Source organism: Pyrgilauda ruficollis, unplaced genomic scaffold (assembly GCF_017590135.1).
Source record: "Pyrgilauda ruficollis isolate IOZ18807 unplaced genomic scaffold, ASM1759013v1 scaffold3, whole genome shotgun sequence".
In the NCBI taxonomy this organism is placed as follows: Eukaryota; Metazoa; Chordata; class Aves; order Passeriformes; family Passeridae; genus Pyrgilauda; species Pyrgilauda ruficollis.
This window is the reverse complement of record NW_024524377.1, coordinates 14,108,528-14,121,595: the sequence shown is the minus strand read 5'-3', so window position 1 is coordinate 14,121,595 and position 13,068 is coordinate 14,108,528. Positions and strand designations below refer to the sequence as shown.

The window sequence follows — 13,068 nt, the reverse complement described above, 5'->3', positions numbered from 1 at the left end:
TCCTGAATTTTGCCCAGGCCTTGGAGACTCTGGGTCATGGAAAGGTTAATCCACATTTGCCTCTACACCAGCCAGCATTTTTATTTTAGAAGTGTTTCTGCATCACTAACTTAAGGGACATAGAAATCAACAAGTCTTTATATGTGAGCACCCTTTGGGCTTGATGCTTTTGTTGTACTTCTCAGCATTTTCCCCTTAAACCAAATGCACCATCTGCTTGTTGCTTTGGACATATGTTATACATGTAAACATTTTTGAAAGGAGTAAGTAAATTTCATGGCCTGCTAGTGATTTTTTGGTTTTGGTATGGCTGCAAATAAATGAAGACCAAACATGACAATTTTTCTTGCTACAAGTTGGAACTACTATTTGGGTCCTTCATGCATCTGCTGTTGCTATGTGTATGGAGCACAGTGGGATATATAACACCCAGGTTTCTAAAAGTTAGTAAAATTCATTCTGTTGTCAAGAAGTACATAAAGTTCTTATTGACCAAATTGAACAGACACTGCAGTTTTAAAGCAAGGTCTATGAGCAATATTAAGGGACTGAGCTTAGGATAAACAGATTCCTTACTGGAGAATAAAATTCAGTTGCAAAATTCAGTTGCCACTCTGATGGACCTTTCCCACTTAGTTCTGAGTTTTACGATGGGAGTTGACAAAGTACTAGAGAGGGAATATTCTGTTAATAGCAAATTAACTTGTAAATGGTGCATAGTTTAAATGCCCTTATAAAATACTGTTATCTTGGGTATATTCTTTATGGCTAAACCACAGCAATGGTATTTGCACACTGAAAATTCCTGCACACTCTATTGTAATATCTGTCAGTAACTAAGATTTTTTTACAGATTTGTGGGGGTAGGGGAGGATACCAGACGAGATTTTTATTGTGATGACACAGTACTGCAACACAGACTGTAAGTCCTTATGGATTTCTCTTTACCAAAGCAGAAGGGACTATAATTACAAACAGTACAACAGTTCTTTGTTTTGCTACTTTTCATCATAAATAGAGTAATTTACTCCAAGGTGACTTTTAAAAAAGTGGATTCTGGCAATACAAAATAATTATTTCAAAATGTGCTTCCTGAATTATGCATTTTTTGCTAGAGCAAATGAGAACAGAGATATTTTTCTGCATGCTGTGTCTTGGGACACTCATACAGATAGTAAGAGTACTGCTCCTGCTTTCTACAAAAACCTCTCTTTTCAAATGCCATGTGTCATGTTCCCTTTAAAGAGACTTTTCAGTAGTAAGAGTACTGCTCCTGCTTTCTATAAAACTTCTCTTTTCAAATGCCATGTGTCATGTTCCCTTTAAGGAGACTTTTCAGAGAAGATAATTGTACAAAACCATGGTGCTTACACTTTGTTAAAGCTAACAGGCCTTATATGCATATTGAAATTAAATTTACAAAGTAGTGGGTTGAGATGGTTTTCAAATATGCATGAGTGAATGTCATCACCATTAGCAACTGAAATTTCATTGAAATGTCTTTTTTTCATAAACATAATCTGGGTATTTGAAGAGTGTCTTGTGCTAAATGAGAGTGTGAATTATAAATGGGTGTGGATAATGGGAAGTCACATTTGCCCATGGCTTGCATCGTGAGCTGCTTTGAGAAAAGATTGATTGGGTTTTTGAAATTCCATCTTTTGTTGTCTCCTGTGGACACCATTCTTCTTTGTACCTCTCCTCTCTCACCTGCTTTGCAGCACTGACCATTAAGCCACCAGATGGAGAACACACCACTGCGGGCACAAGATCCATGCAGGCAGCCTTGTACCACCGCTGCCTGCCAGGAAAGGGCACCAGAAAGCACCACTTCCTCCAAGAAGCAGCAGCCACAAGGCTGAAACACTGCCAACAGCCCCAGAGCACTCCAGGGAAAGGGCTGCAACAGCCACTGTGGACAGCTGGAACATCCTGTAGCAGCAGGACACCATAACCTCGGCAGGGTGGGTCTGTACCCTTCCTCTGCAAGCAAGAAAGCTGAGAGCAGCTCTCCTGATCCTGGCCCGAGTATTTATGACAAAACAATGGTGAGTTTGCTGTGGACAACAGCCACTTCTCCCTTCTTCCAGCCCCAAGGAACTCCCTCCACACCTTCTTCAACCAGGGTATCTCTTCCCATGCAGATTCAGTGCCTTTGTGCCCACAGCAGGCAGCTGCCTTGCCTTCAACCTCACACTGCAACAGGAGAAAGGAACAAGACAGGTAAGTTGCTCCTAATGATGTGTGTGCTTCATTAGTGGCCCTGCAAAAACTGTGCCCAGTGTCTAACCCAGTACAGAACCAATTGAGTTTATCTTCTTAGGCTTTCACTATGATAGTCACTCAGGATTTTTAAGTGTTTGCTTTCACAGGAAGAACATGTTTGTATTGGTAATCCTGAGCCCTCACAGCATTTTGGGGAAGGCCTGGGGGCCAGTGCCTGAGGGCTGTGAGGGGCTCCAGACGTGTCCCTGGGTGCAGCGTGGGGAGGAGGTGGAGCAGGGCTCTGGACACCAGAGTTCTGTTCTGCAGCCGGCTGGGCTGCCCAAGCCAGTGCTGGGTAGCAGATAATAGCAGGAAGCAGGAATCAAGCACCTGACTGCTTTGCTCTGTGTTGCATTCAGACCTAAGCAGGGTTGTGGAATCTGGGTGCTCCATGTGATGGATTCCTCCCAGCTGGGTGTCACAGCCGTGCAGGAGCAGCGCTGAGCTGGCACTGGGGTAAGTGACTGTCCCTGGTGATCCCCTTCACTTTGCTGCTGACTCGGGAATGGGGCCAAGGTGTATCCCAGCCATGCATTAGGAAATCCTGGTCAAAAAAAGTAGCCAAAAGCCTGGCAAATTTGCATCCTACTTCTTTAGGAGTTATTATTTTACAGAGGAGGCTGGAATTCTTGTGTGAGATCTGCTTAAAGGCCCAAGGGAAGCATGTTACTTTGAAGCAAATGCACAGGCATTGCTCTTCCTACATAGGGAGAGGCTGTGTGTTTTAAAACCAGGTACAAATAAATGTTTCAAGTTTACTGCCAATACTAACTAGACACATGACTTTGTGAAACAACTTACCTGAGGCAGTGTCTTTGTGTATAAACCATTTCATGATGTAGGTGCTGATCATAAATTGTCTAGAAACTAGTTCATATAAAATAAACAGAGTATTCAAACTTGAACTAATTATTACAGAAATACTTGAATGGAGTCCCAGAGGGGACTGCATGTCAACCTGACAGGGTGATCAAACATTGAAAAAAGAAGTCAGAGAAGGCTTTTAGCTGGGCACCTCTTTAGATTGTTATTCATGGCTACCACTCAATAAATGCATTTGTGTGTACTGTTGTAGTCATACTGGACCTGCAGCAGTGCATGGTTGTTGTCTTTATAGAGATGTGTTAATGATATAAGTGCAGTCTGAAATTCAACAGCTGCCCAGAAAGGAGACTGGCTAGCTTGTAGTAAGCAGAGGCATTTGCAGCCTCAAATAAAGACCCAGAAAATCTGTGCAAGGGGATAAAGATGAAGAACATAGAATCTGTGAACAGTTAAAGTGATATTGTACAGACTGATCTCCAGGGTCCTGAGGCTCTCAGAGCATCTGACCAAGGTATAAAGGGGAGCATAATGATAGGGATTATGCATTGCCGCATCACTGCTTGGATTCCATACCTGTGTATGGATTGAAGGAACTTTTGTCTGCTAGTGGTATGGTCTGTCTGTGTTGCTGAGAGTCAGCTGCTACCAGTCCCAATTTACTTCAGTCACACAAGTTCTTAGGCGAGTACTGTGGCCAGGCCATGCACTTGTGTGGGAAGTGCATATTGGCAGCTTATTTGAGCCAGAAGTGATTTTCTGTTATTAGTGACTTTGGAGGTGCTGAAGAGAAGGTATGGAGCTGATCCCACAAACTGGGTCTTAGGAGACAATTAATTCCTTGCTCGGCTGTCTCAGAACCAGTGGGACATCTCCCATTGAGCAAAGGTGTGACCCAGCCCCTGAGAGAAAAGCAGAAGTTGGAAACAAACCTTCCCCCACTGTAGCAGCAAACTATTTTCTATTGACCCCATAATTTGCTTCTGGGAGGAAGGGCTGTTGTATCCTCCTGCCGATGATGCCTGCTTTTCACTTACACATTTTGAGTGTTAAGCTCTGAGTAAACCCCTTAACATGGGCACACAATGCCTGTAAGTGAATACAGCCTGTGCAATCCAATAATTTATTAAACTTTCATCTTGTAAAGCCAGTTACAAATTAAAAAAGACAGAAGAAGGAATTTTATAATAGAAATGAGCAAAATTACAACAAATAGTAGTGGGAGTTATGTTTCAAGTGGGTTCAAGCTGCCTGCAGCAACCCAAGAGCCAGAACACAGAGCTAGTGCAGAGTTAGGACATGGATAATCAAGCCTAGTCTGATACATTAGAGATCGAGCCAGTGTATGCAGTGTATACAAAGTGTGGCTTCTCAGGTGGCCTCTGCATTCCTGTTCTCTCCCATCTGTGACCTGGTCATCTTTTAATTCCTCGTGACTACAAGGGGGTGTTTGTGGGCTCCATCAGTGACGCTATTTAAGGCAAAACTCCAGTTGAAGGGATGATGCACAGCAGGGGCCACCCTCTTTGGCTGATTGTGTAGCAAGTACACGGTGTGTTTGCACATGCTGCAGTGTAGTGGAAATGAGAGGAGCAGGGGTTATGTACAGTATTTCTTCTTGTACTGTCACCCTCAAAACTAGTGCTCTGCAACACAGTATTAGTAATACTGGCACAATTTGATGATGAATTGGAATGGAACCTGTTCCTTACTGACTCCTACTTTTCTATGCAATTTCTGTTTCATAGCTAACAGGCCTTAGCTGCTGCTGCTACAGAAATGGAGACAGCCAATTTTAAATGTGGAAGAAGGCCCACATTACACACAGCTCTGTAGTTTCATGGGCCTTTGCTTTCTGGGATCCCAAGACTAGACAAGGGTCATGGAAAATGGCTCACTACCAGCTTTCTTGTTTGCTAATGCAACTAATTTATGATGGGACTGATACTGAATATTTTTTAAACAATTAAATCAACTTTCTGAAGTCAAGAGACTGAAGATGACTGTCTTTCATGGAGAAGAAAAAAATTCTGCTTCTTCAAATTGCAAGTAGCTATAAAAACCTCCAAGAAGCAGTTGTTTTGGCAAAACAGAATAGTTTTCAAGTTCTGCCGAGGACTAAAGACCTAGAGGAGACTGGATGGGGATCTGGGTATTCAGTGATGTGAGCTTGTTAAAATTTGGGGTGGGTGAAGGATTTGGCATTTGCTTACTGCAGTAAAGAGGAAGTAAAAATCTTGCCTGTAACAATTTATCTAGGCACCTATTAACTCAATAGGAAACAGTTCACTTAAAACTAAGTTTAGGGACTTGAGTCACCCTAAAATCCCCCCTAAAGAAAGAAGGATCTTAATGCAAGGAAGCTGCTCATCATAAATCTCCAACATCCATCTAATACCTGGAGTTTGTGAAGAGCAGCTCTTCTGGAAATGCTACTAAAACCGTCTCCCCTCGTGGGCTGTACAGAAGAACAGCAGTCATTATTTTTTTATGCAAGAGGTGCAGTTGCAGTGTGACCTTAGGGCCTATTTCAGTGGTGCTAATGCCAGAGGTTTTCTCCTAGACTGGAGTATTTAGTAGTTCAACTGAAATGGCCACTTTTTACAGTTGTGTACCTGTGAACTTTAATTGGAAGGCAAACAACCACCTTGGGTGTTATTTGTTTCTTTGTTTAATACTCTCTCAAGTTTGACCTCTCTGTTGGACCACTTGGCTTCAATTATACAAAGACTTTTTCTTTTTAAGACCAGATCAGATCATTAGCATATCCTGAAGAAAAAAAAAAAAAACAAACCCACAGTGATTTATATTTTAGATCTGTTTGCAAAATAAATAAATATTCTTTCAGCAGACCATGCTGTGATCACATGATCCCAGATGTCTGCATGTTTAAAATTCTTAAGGAAGCTTAAGTCTGTCTCCTGTCCTGCAGAAATGATCCTTGTAAATTTTTCTGCCAGAAGGTGATAGTGAAAGCAGCAGGGAGGACATGGAGGAGGAGGATGCTTCTGACTTTGCTTCTTTAAGATAAATTGTTCATCAAACAAGCAAGGGGAAAACAAGTTTTGGGTCATTAGTATTTCACAACAGTTGTAACTGTTTAATGTCTTTGGGCAGAGGTGCAAATCCTATGGTACTGTAGATGTCACTTCAGGTTTTAAATACAGTAGTCAGTTGAATTCTTAAAAAACATCTTTGCTACACTTGTGCTGGCAAGTTGCAAATACCCATGACTAAACTAGTGCCAGTTCATCTGTATCACCTAGTCCAGATGCTTGCATGACTGTCCACACTGGTGGCTGATTTGACACTGCAGCGTTTCTTCACAATCATGTTGATGTATGCTTTCATGATCTTTATTATCTCGCCCACCTGGGGAGAGAACACAGCAACACAGCATAAGCACTTTGAAAACCTCAGTGCGCTGAGGCATACAGCACATTTTGCTGAAAGAGATTCCCCTTCTCCAAAGTCATGACACAATCAATTTTGCATGTTAATACTAAATGTGAACATGATAGTAAGAAGAGAAAGTCTTGACAAATTTGTGTGCTGCTGTAGCAACACTTTAAAATATTTTTAGCTCAAAGAAAAGCAGCTTCCATTCTACTGTATCTTTCAAGTTTGTGGAACTTCCCATTCATCTACTTGAAAGGAATGAAAAAAACCCCAGGCAAACTGAAAAGCACCCAGAACTCAAAACCCTTGATGCACTGGAATACCAATCAACCTCCTTCACTTTCCAACCAGCCTATTTTTTTTGTTCATCCCTGTATTCAAGAAGAGGTACCATGCCCTTTAGGCTTAAGCTCCATCCATCTTTTCCCTTGGCTGTGTAGTCCGTTAGTCAAGAGTTCTTGACAGGACAGGAACCTCTCTATTCCTTGAAGCTTAACTGAGGTGGCTGTGTGCTTGCACATACCTGGGAGGTTTCAAAGAACATTTCTCTCTCATCCACTGTAATTTTGAAGGTGTTGGGCTGTGGTGCTCCAAAGAAAACAATGTGCTCATACTGGAAAGTTTCTAATGGTTTAGGATCCCCTCGTTTGTAGACAGACACATTCTCTGTGCTGACGCCAAGCCAGAGATCATTGGGGAATCCACCCTCCTTGCACTGCAGAAAGAGAAACATGACCTTTTGTATAAATGCATTGGAGGATCAAATAATTTTCCATTCAAGAAAAAGCCTTCTGTTTCTGCTCTTACAGGACATTTCAATTCAATACACAAACCAGGGTACTTGCAGAATCTATGCTGGAGGCACTTTTGCTGCAAAGATTTGGAAGTGACACAGCTGTGAGTCAAATACTAGTTGAGTAATAAATAACTGTAATAGGGAACAGCTCTCATCAGATTTTAAAGTGATATAGCAAGTCAATATTCCACTTCTTATTTTACAGATAATGCAGAGAGTGCAAGCAACTTCCCATGGTGATCCACCTTGGCAGCAGCAAAACTGACAGAAGTGAACTGTGGCCTCCTACTGCAGCAGGCTGAGCACGGTGCTGTACACTCCCCAGTCTGCACATTTTCTGCTGTACTGCTGCAGACCAGGATTGCACTTTTTGCTGGCAAGAGCAGCAGAGCTTTGTTTTATTTTGCCTTCACTAGCCACTGCTTCCTTAAACCCCTCTCTCCTCCTCCCTTCCACCACTATTCTAACAAAGTGGGAAGCCACTGTCTCCCTTCATTTACCAGGATGACCTGCCTTGCTTGCTCTGTGCTCCCTGTGTCATAACTCTTGGGTATTGTGCTACTGCAGGCTTTCCCTGAATTATTAAGGCAGTATGTATCCAGTTCCCAAAATTCCCTTTCGTTACAGCTTTATCTGTTCTCCAGACTGATACCTCTCCTCAGCTGAGGTTTTAGAAGTTTATTAATCACTCACCTCAACATCAAAGAGGGTTGACCCATAACCTGGCCACTCCTTTACAATGGACATGTATTTCACCATGGCCTGATGCTGAGAGAGCCCCTGCAGCTTGGTCCATTTTTGTGCTATGCTTGCCCGAGCAGCTGAAAGCTCTTCTTTGACCCACATCTCCATCATCTGCTCCTCTTCCACCTTCTGCTTCTTTACAGACCCTGTCTTGAAGCTACGCTTCAATGTCCCTTCAAGGAAGCTGGTCCGTCTCCTCTCCAGAGTGTGACTGCTGCTGCTGCTCTTTGTTGAGTGCAGTATTTTGGATTTCAGCCTGTTAACTGGGTAGATTCCATCAAGGGTCCAGCTTATTTTGGAATAATCTCCATGAAGGTACTGCAGCCGCAGAGCTGCCAGACGCTGCAGAGTGTCCTCCGGCCCAGGAAAATGACCAGCTATGAGGCTTTCGTGAGCCTACAAACAAAAAGTCCCCCAAACTCATTAGAAAGCAAAAGCACACTTTATTCCCATCTGAGTCCATGTACAGATTCCTGTCACATATGCTGATCCCAGTAGGATAAACATAATTCAGGAGGTCAGAGCAGACATTGTAAAAGTCTGCAAGTGGTTGATATGGGGGGGGAACACCCCTTTCTTCAAGCCTGAACAGGACAGAGATCTTTGAGGGGCTCCTATCCTGTACAGAAAGTCCTACAATGAGGACCTTTTAGGTCTGGAACAGATGGGGGAGACCAGAATTGGTGCAATTTGCCTACAGCTCCTGTGTGAAGATTATATTCAACACCAGTGTAATATATAATAAATTCAAGATTCTCAATCTCAGTTTCATTACACAAAAGCACCTCCCACCTCTTCCTCCTTCACCTTATGTCTCCACAAAACCTATTAATGGGGCTTTCTGCACATCCATCTAATGTCTGGGTAACACCTACTCTCCTACTGTTACTTCTCTTTGCCAGTTAAAGCTGTGTAGACTAAAAGCCTTGTCAAGAGGGAGTTTGGTACAACTGAGGTTGTAAGCAAGCAGCTACTTCTAATGATTCTCATAAATCATTACCCAAATTTCTCTGCCTTCTAAAATTAAAGACCAAGTTTAAAAAAATATCATTATTAGTGTTTAATTTTTTTTTAAGCCTTTGCTAATTTTTCTTGCTTTTGTTCTAATACTCATCTTCCCTAGAAAACTTCATGGTCTATCTGCTTAGTAGATTCCAGGCAAAAATCCAACACACTAAATTCTTCTGCTACAACCAGAATTCCCACATCTATTGAAAGGTAAACCAGTTTTCTGTACCCTCTTGTGTGGTTTTGCTACCCTAGAAACCAAATCATTCTCCCAGTTTGCTTACCTGCTCAAACATGAAGGCAAATTCCACACCATCTTTGGGAACATTCTCAATATCCAAGAAGCAATAAAGCTTAAAATACAGTTGCCACTGTCCTTCCTCCTCTTCTTCTTCAGATCCAGCAAGTCTGTAAAACATAAAAGAGAATGAGAAGGGAAAAAACCAGTAAGGAGAAGTACCATGGTACTGGAATGTCCACAGTGCAAATCACAACCTGAAGGTAACCCTGCATTCTGAAATCCAGTGTTACAGCCAACGAGGACTTAAAGATTTAATGAAACATTTCTTTACCTTTCAAACTTGGCCAAGATATCAGCCACAATCACCCGACTCTCCACAGCACGGTCAACCTGCTGGTTGTGTTCAAAGAGTGCAAACATATTCCGGCTGTCCTCCATGGCCAACCCTCGGATCAGCTTTTCAACCACCTGCAAAAGCAGACACATCACACCACTCGCCCTTTCACAATGAACAATCAGTACCTCTTCAGGACACCTGTCATTTCATACATCTCCATCACGTTTCTCCATTAATGACCATGTTTTCAGACTAAAGAATTCTAACCCTAAAAGATCATTCCCTGCAACGAAGTCATTACTTATATTTGATCATCCTTGCTTTTCTTCTCTGAATCTCTTCAATCTTTGCTACCCTTTTGAGGATGGGGGAATTAAAATTCTGCACAAGATATAGGCACATAATGGATTCAGATGTCATTGTGACATTCTCAGTTCCTCTAGTAACAATTCCACTTTCTGCTCTGTTTAGCACTAATGTTTTCACAGACATGACTACTGCAACCTGGAATCCTGCTTCTGACCTGCTAATGATTAAGTTACTGGTGGAATAACCCTTTCAGAAGGATTCCATTATGAACTGGAATCTCTCCTTGTCCAGAAACCTGTGTTTAGCAAGTTTAGCAAGGGCAGAACACCAGAAGTGTTTAGATTTTGCAACACAGTTTTCAAGTAATACTCTACAACCTGGGCACTGGCCTTGTAGAATAAGCTAAACTTTGCCTAAAGATATAGCAAAAGAGTTGTCATTAAAAAAAAAAAAAAAAAAAAAGAGAGAGAGAGAGAAAGTGGAAATACAAGGGAAAAGGGTGTCACTTCAACAGACCCACTCTCCAGACACAGATGTGCTCACATCTGGTTAATTCTACTGATGCATTACCTCCCCAGCACTGGTGTGGGAGTTGATGGTTATTTTGCAGGAGCCACCACCATGGCAATACACTGTCGTGGTCATTTCCTCACGGGTAAGAAGAGCCTGTATTTCCTCCTGGGAGGGCACAAACTCCCTCGTCTTTGTTCTCTTCAGGGAATCACTTATGAATTGTGCATACCTATCTATTTCTGAGTCTGGGAAGAGATCTTTTACCCTAATTGTAAAGAGAAGCAAAAAAAAAAAAAACAAAAACAAAAAACACAACATTACACAGTGAACAACACATTACTCTAGAAATGAGACTACTGCAAGTAAAGAGCTTGGTAGAGATGCTGATGTCGAATGCAACCACACAAAAATCAAGCTGATTTGCTAAACAGTACAATCTGCTTTCACTGGTCATTTGAAAGACACTACAGTGGCATTTCTCAGCAATGTATGAAATAAGCAGTTCAAAGTTTCAGGAGTTTAGTGACAGCTGAACATAGCAGGATTGACAATCTCAATTTACAAAACAGAATAAAAACTGTGAAATCAAATGTAAATTTTTTTATTTATTCTTAATGTTTTTGATTTTTTTTTTTTAATTTGCTGGCTGTGTTTGAGCCACTTCTACAGTATTTTTGAGAATTAAGAAGACAGAAAGCAGATGCCTGTACACTGTTCTCTTCTCTTCAAGACCAGCAGGTCTAAGTATAACATTATTTGCAACTCTAGTGATAAAAGAATGAAATGGCTCCATGGAGTATCTGCATCTCTTAGACCCAGGCCATGGATGTAGCTATTTGGTGTATTGACACAAAACTCATCTCACTCTTTCCTAGCTTGCAAGGAATCAAACAGATTTTATTGATCTTTCTCATCATTAGGAATGGAGCAAGGTTACACAGACCCAGTGTAGACTGCCTTGTAAAGCTGCATTAGATACTGAAGATGACTTGGGAAGAAATGTAAATTATTTATTTTATGAAAATAGGAGGTCAAAACAGATTAAAAATACTAACTATAAGCATTATGTGCTCAGTTAAAGAAACCCTGAAAAATTATAGATTGGATTTACAGTACCTCTCCTACTACATAGTATGCTTTTTGCCTGTGCCAGCTGCAAGGTAGGACAGATTTCCATGAGAATGAAAGTACAGACCTGACCTTTCCTGCAGCTTGAAAATGTTTATATGTACATTAGTTAGCAGCAGGTCATCAGCTGTAAATCCACTGCAACAGTGTCTCATGGTATTCTGTTTGGGTAACTTGCACAACAGATGGGTGGCAAGCGGGGGGAGTATGAATGCGCAAAGGTAGGAGGCTGGAGCACCACAGGAAGATGTTTGCCCAGCAAGAGGGTGAGACAGGTAACTACAACAGGCAGTGGAAGATCAGCAGAGTCAAAGGAAACAAACTGCAGAGAAGAGACAAAAGAGACGTTCACCTTCGGAGGTGGAACTTGAGGTAGCGCAGGATCCCTCTGCTGGGCAGGAAAGTGCAGCTCATACAGGTCATCAGCTGCCAGTGGTGCAGGTTCCCAGTACTGTTGGGATGTGGCATGTGGTTGGTTTGCTTGATGAGCTGACAGTACACTTCATCACGGAGGGGCTTTAAATCATGGCAGGTCTGCAGGATGCCTTGGATGATGGGTATGGGGTCCGACACTGTCTCGATTTCCTGAAGGGAGTTAAAGATCTTCACTGCTTCATCCTGTAAGCTGCTGTAACCCTTCTCTTGTTGCACTGGGGAACAACCACAAAGATGACAGGAGGTGAGCATCTCCCTCATTTTCTACTGGCCCAGCAGTACTACGGTCACCTGTACTCCTCTGTCATGGAAGAACAGCAACTTGAGCATTAGCGCATATCCTGAACTTAAATTTATACTTTAAGTTCATTAATGCTTCCTCTCCAAATGTTCAAATGCAGTTTTAATTTGTATTTGCCAACATCTGATTTGTCACCACTCCCAATCCATTTCTGGATACACTGCACAGAAAAGCAGAGTAATATTTTTAGGGGAAATGAACATTGAAATGTAGTTCAGGGTTCAGTGTCTGCAATCAAGGTATTGGAATGTGGCCATTGAAGCCTGGCTTGTGTAATTCCAAAATTCTGTGTTGTGCCTGTATTAGCTTTGACCCCTGGACCAACACAGAACTTAAGCAAATTGCTCTACCTCAAATGTATCTTATACCTATTGTTTAGATTTAAAATGCTCAAACCAAAACTTGAGTTTTTTGACCACCTAAATGTCTGCTTTTTGAATTGCTCAGACATGTGTGATGCCATTCAGATGCAGGCTTGCATTCTCCTTTGCACATCTCTGGGGCTTTAGGTCCTTCTGAATCTCCTGTACAGCCACTGCTTCCCCAGTGGCCATGTATTAACTGCACAATACAAAGACACAGCTCTAAAAATAAGTTCCACGGTGTAAGTGATTGCTCTGTATTTCTCCTGTATTTCAGATTTTTTTTTTCTGTGCTTTTAATCGGCCATGTAATTGGATCCTTGTATTGTGACAGACCTAATATCCTTTCACTTTCTCCATGACAGTCTTCTGGCCCTAAAAACTTCACTTTGAGGCTGAAGAATCCTG

At 41.9% G+C, this 13,068-nt stretch overlaps 1 protein-coding gene and 1 long non-coding RNA gene across 4 annotated transcripts in view; one reads left to right on the top strand and one right to left on the bottom strand.

Annotated features, from left to right (window-relative positions):
• The first annotated feature begins 1,265 nt into the window (after window positions 1–1,265).
• Window positions 1,266–8,304, top strand: LOC121356804. Its single transcript, XR_005955631.1, has 5 exons — window positions 1,266–2,048; window positions 2,145–2,223; window positions 2,625–2,721; window positions 7,488–7,589; window positions 8,170–8,304. It is a non-coding gene; the product is annotated as an uncharacterized LOC121356804 (long non-coding RNA).
• LOC121356802 (unconventional myosin-X-like) overlaps window positions 4,197–13,068 on the bottom strand; it is an 88,291-nt gene continuing 79,419 nt past the window's right edge. For all 3 annotated transcript variants that reach the window (XM_041473601.1, XM_041473602.1, XM_041473603.1), the window contains 7 exons: window positions 11,915–12,212; window positions 10,492–10,699; window positions 9,607–9,743; window positions 9,319–9,442; window positions 7,976–8,422; window positions 7,010–7,201; window positions 4,197–6,459 (listed from right to left, as the gene is read on the bottom strand). In XM_041473601.1, coding sequence (XP_041329535.1) covers window positions 6,346–6,459; window positions 7,010–7,201; window positions 7,976–8,422; window positions 9,319–9,442; window positions 9,607–9,743; window positions 10,492–10,699; window positions 11,915–12,212 — 1,520 coding nt within the window. In that variant the 3' untranslated portion in view covers window positions 4,197–6,345. The remainder of the gene's footprint in view (window positions 6,460–7,009; window positions 7,202–7,975; window positions 8,423–9,318; window positions 9,443–9,606; window positions 9,744–10,491; window positions 10,700–11,914; window positions 12,213–13,068) is intronic.